Source organism: Camellia sinensis, chromosome 8 (genome assembly GCF_055761805.1).
Source record: "Camellia sinensis isolate YWXY chromosome 8, ASM5576180v1, whole genome shotgun sequence".
Classification (NCBI taxonomy): Eukaryota; Viridiplantae; Streptophyta; class Magnoliopsida; order Ericales; family Theaceae; genus Camellia; species Camellia sinensis.
The window spans coordinates 82,702,510-82,706,256 of record NC_138968.1 but is presented as its reverse complement, the minus strand read 5'-3'; the positions used below and the strand labels follow the sequence as shown (position 1 = coordinate 82,706,256).

Below are 3,747 nucleotides of genomic sequence, written 5' to 3'. Positions count from 1 at the left end.
TGTAGGACACGCCACAGGAGGAACCATCGCTCCGCAATAACACTGTGAGTAACAGTACAATGAATGTACGCTTATTACTGTAAATGTTTAATGATATTAACGTTCTGATTTCCGTAAATTCTTACGTTAACAGGTATATCGATTGGAATCTGGTAGGAATGTAAACAATGATGGCATTATATACACCTGTATATTTTCTCGGCTGAAAGGTTGTTCTGTATATTTCTGGGCCGGAAGGCTGTTCTGTATATTTCTGGGCCGAAAGGCTGTTCGGTATATTTCTAGGCTAAAAGGCTGTTCTGTATATTTCTGGGCTGAAAGGCTGTTCTGTATACTTCTGGGCCGAAAGGTTTGTAGGGGTCGAAAGGCTGTTCTGCTATTTCTGGGCCAATAGGTCGTTCTGTTATAACTGGGCCCAAGGCCGTTCTGAAAATAATACAGCATCAGACTAACGATATGAATTCCATTTTTTATGAATGCACTGTTATGTATTATGTTTTAAATTGCGTATTAAACTGCTTAAGTACTGTTATTCACTGAGCTTATCTCACTCTGTAATTTTGTCTGATTCTGTTGGTAACCAACTTGGAGGTCAGTCCTAACGTCGATATCATCTATCTTTTGTCAACCTAAGTACAACCAGGCACTTGGAGAAGCACTTTGCATCTTAGTACAGTTTTGTTAAATTTTGTTACCTTATACTCTAATTGCCGGCCAAGCTTGAATTGTATCTAATGTTTTGTTATATGCCCAATTTCTGAGCTGGACTTGTAAATATATATACGTATGTATGTACCTTATTCTTTGATGCTTGTTCACTATATGTTTATTTGCTAGTCGTGATCCTGGCATATTAGAAATGGCTCAATGGATATGTTTTCATGTTATTTCCTAATATCAAGCGCTTCCGTTCAGGCTCCATAGGATATATGTATCAGGTTAAGTGTTGAATTCTGAATGGGTCATGCCGAAAACTTTTAGGGGTGAGTTAGGGGCATGACAAGTGGTATCAGAGCACGAGTTGCTATCTCACACACGGATCCATTGAGCCTTAGGATGTCTAGAAAGATTTAGGCATCATGGATGACCTTTTGAAGATATATGAAAGATCGATAGCAACGTTAAATGTTTTCTGCTAACGCTAATGATGATGATCAATGCCTATTGTATCCTTTTGTGTATGTTGTAATTGATTGTCTTGTAGACCATGGTGAGAACAAGGACCGAAGATCAGGAAGATGCTACCTTGGCACGGTTGGACAGGATGGAAAGGATGATGATGGAAATGGCGGAGACTCTACGGCAATAACAACAGCAACAACAGCGACAGCCGCCACCACCACTAGTACCCCCACCTATAATGCAAGATTTTCATGCTGAGGACCGAACCATTACACTTACAAAGGAGTTTAAAAAGATGAAACCACCATCGTTTAAAGGAGGAATCGAACCAATGAAGGCTGAGGCATGGGTGCTGGGGATAAAAAAATTATTCGAAGTCTTTCCTTGTACTGAAGTTCAAAAGGTGCAACTTGCTACATTCACTCTTAAAAACGAGGCGCGGAGATGGTGGATGCTTACAAGGACAGTGCACCAGGGGTTGACATGGGATAGATTCTTGGAGTTGTTCTATGACAAATATTTTCCCCAAAGTATGCGAGATAAAAAGGTAACCGAATTTGAAACACTTAGATAAGGAAATAAGACTGTTGTCGAGTATGAAGCTCAGTCTGCAGAACTGGCCCGATTTGCACCTCATATGGTAGATACAGATTATAAGAAGGCGTGGAAGTTCGAAGGGGGATTGCGGGGTGCTATTTTGGATCGAGTTAATGTGTTAAAGTTGCCTACCTACGTTGATGTGTTAGAAAGGGCTGTTGTAGCAGAAGGGAATATTGCTGCTCAGACTCGGATTTCTGAATGGAAAGGAAAGAGGCAGAACAACCAATGGTTCAAGGGGTCAACTACTCCACCAAACAAGAAGCAAAATTCAGGGACCTCTAGCACTACTACTTCTACTCAAAATTCAGCTCCTGTGTGTCCAGAATGTGGATGGAGGCATCGTGGGATTTGTCACCGATTGTCTGGAGCATGTTTCCGTTGTGGCAAAACGGGTCATTTGATAAAAGATTGTCCCCAAAGAAATCAACAAAATGGTATTAAGGCTGCCATAAGCTCAGCAGGGTCTACACCGGCTCCTAATGCCAAGTCAGCTGCTAAACCTGCTAACAATAAGGACACTACGAGGCAAAGCAGGGTATTTGTGTTGGTTCCGAAAGATGTACAGAATGCAGCGACAGTGGTGTCAGGCACATTTATGGTTCATGGTCATTATGCTTATGTCTTATTTGATTCTGGCTCTACCTGTTCCTTCGTGTCAAAATTATTTGCAAAAAATTTAGATAAACCTGAAGAAGAATTGACTTATGTGCTGTGTGTATCTTCACCTATGGGAAATTCCATGATCTGTACCTCTGTATATTCTGCTTGTCAACTTCAAATTGGGGATGTCCGTGTATATGCTAATCTGTTACCACTTGATATGACTTCTTTTGATATTATTCTAGGAATGGATTGGTTGGGTGAATATGGTGCTACTATAGACTGTCTGACGAAGAAAATCAGTTTCCACCCTCCGGGACAATCAGAATCTACTTTTCAGGGACAAGGAATAACTTCTCCACCGTATGTGATTTCTGCAGCAAGGGCTTGTAAATTAATTCAGAAAGGGTGCCAGGGGTACTTATGCAGTGTTTTGGAGGGGCCAAGAATGAATGAGAATACTGATGCGATCCTAGTTGCCTGTGAATTTTCGGACGTCTTTTCGGAAGAATTGCCAGGAGAATTAGTGGACTGTGAAATCGAGTTTACAATTGAAGTGTTACCGGGAATCCAACCCATTTCTAAAACTCCATACCGAATGGCACCAACTGAGATGAGGGAATTGAAGACTCAGTTACAAGACCTACTGGATAAGGGGTTTATCCGCCCGAGCATCTCTTCATGGGGTGCACCAGTTCTATTTGTAAAAAAGAAGGATGGCACACTCCGACTTTGCATTGATTATAGGGAACTTAATAAGGTAACAATCAAGAACAAGTATCCACTGCCGCGGATTGACGACTTATTTGATCAGTTACAAGGAGCACAAATCTTCTCGAAAATTGACCTACGGTCCGGATACCATCAATTAAAAGTTAAAGCTGGTGATGTTGAGAAAACAGCATTTCGAACCCGATATGGTGTAGACACCCCATTTTTGACCGTCCTCAAGACTCGGACGTCACCGCTTGAACACTCGGTGATTATCCTTGTTTGTGTTTGTTTGGAGTTCCCGGAGGTTTTGGCTCGCGCGCCCTGCCTCAGGATCCCCGAACTCGACCGTTTAGTGTCTGGTTTTGCACCAAACACTTGTGTTTTGCCTTGGAAGGGCAGGGTAGGGCTTGTAGACCATCCCCACCCATCACCGGCAGTGGCTAGATGCCACCGGCTGGTTTTTGCTGCCACCGGCAAAATAGTTTGCCGGTCGGCACTATTTGTTGCCGGTCAGCACTTTTTTGTGCCGGTCGGCACTTTGTTTGGCCAAGATGGCATTTTTTGCCGGCCGATTGCTGTTCATCTGCTTTTGCAGATATTTTAGGACAGCTGTATAACTTTTTCTCCCCTCCATACACGTGTATGGAGGGATCTCCCTCTTGCAAAGCTTGTTGAATAAGCTTTACAAGAGGCTTATAGAGAGGGCTCTCT

General features: G+C 42.5%; 1 protein-coding gene across 1 annotated transcript; it reads left to right on the top strand.

The window, feature by feature from the left end:
- Nucleotides 1–1,759: 1,759 nt before the first annotated feature.
- LOC145797861 (uncharacterized) lies at nt 1,760–3,248 on the top strand. Its single transcript, XM_082885291.1, has 2 exons — nt 1,760–3,025; nt 3,225–3,248. The coding sequence occupies exons 1-2, from the start codon at nt 1,760–1,762 to the stop codon at nt 3,246–3,248; spliced, it is 1,290 nt and encodes a 429-aa protein (XP_082741417.1).
- The last annotated feature ends 499 nt before the right edge of the window (nt 3,249–3,747 follow it).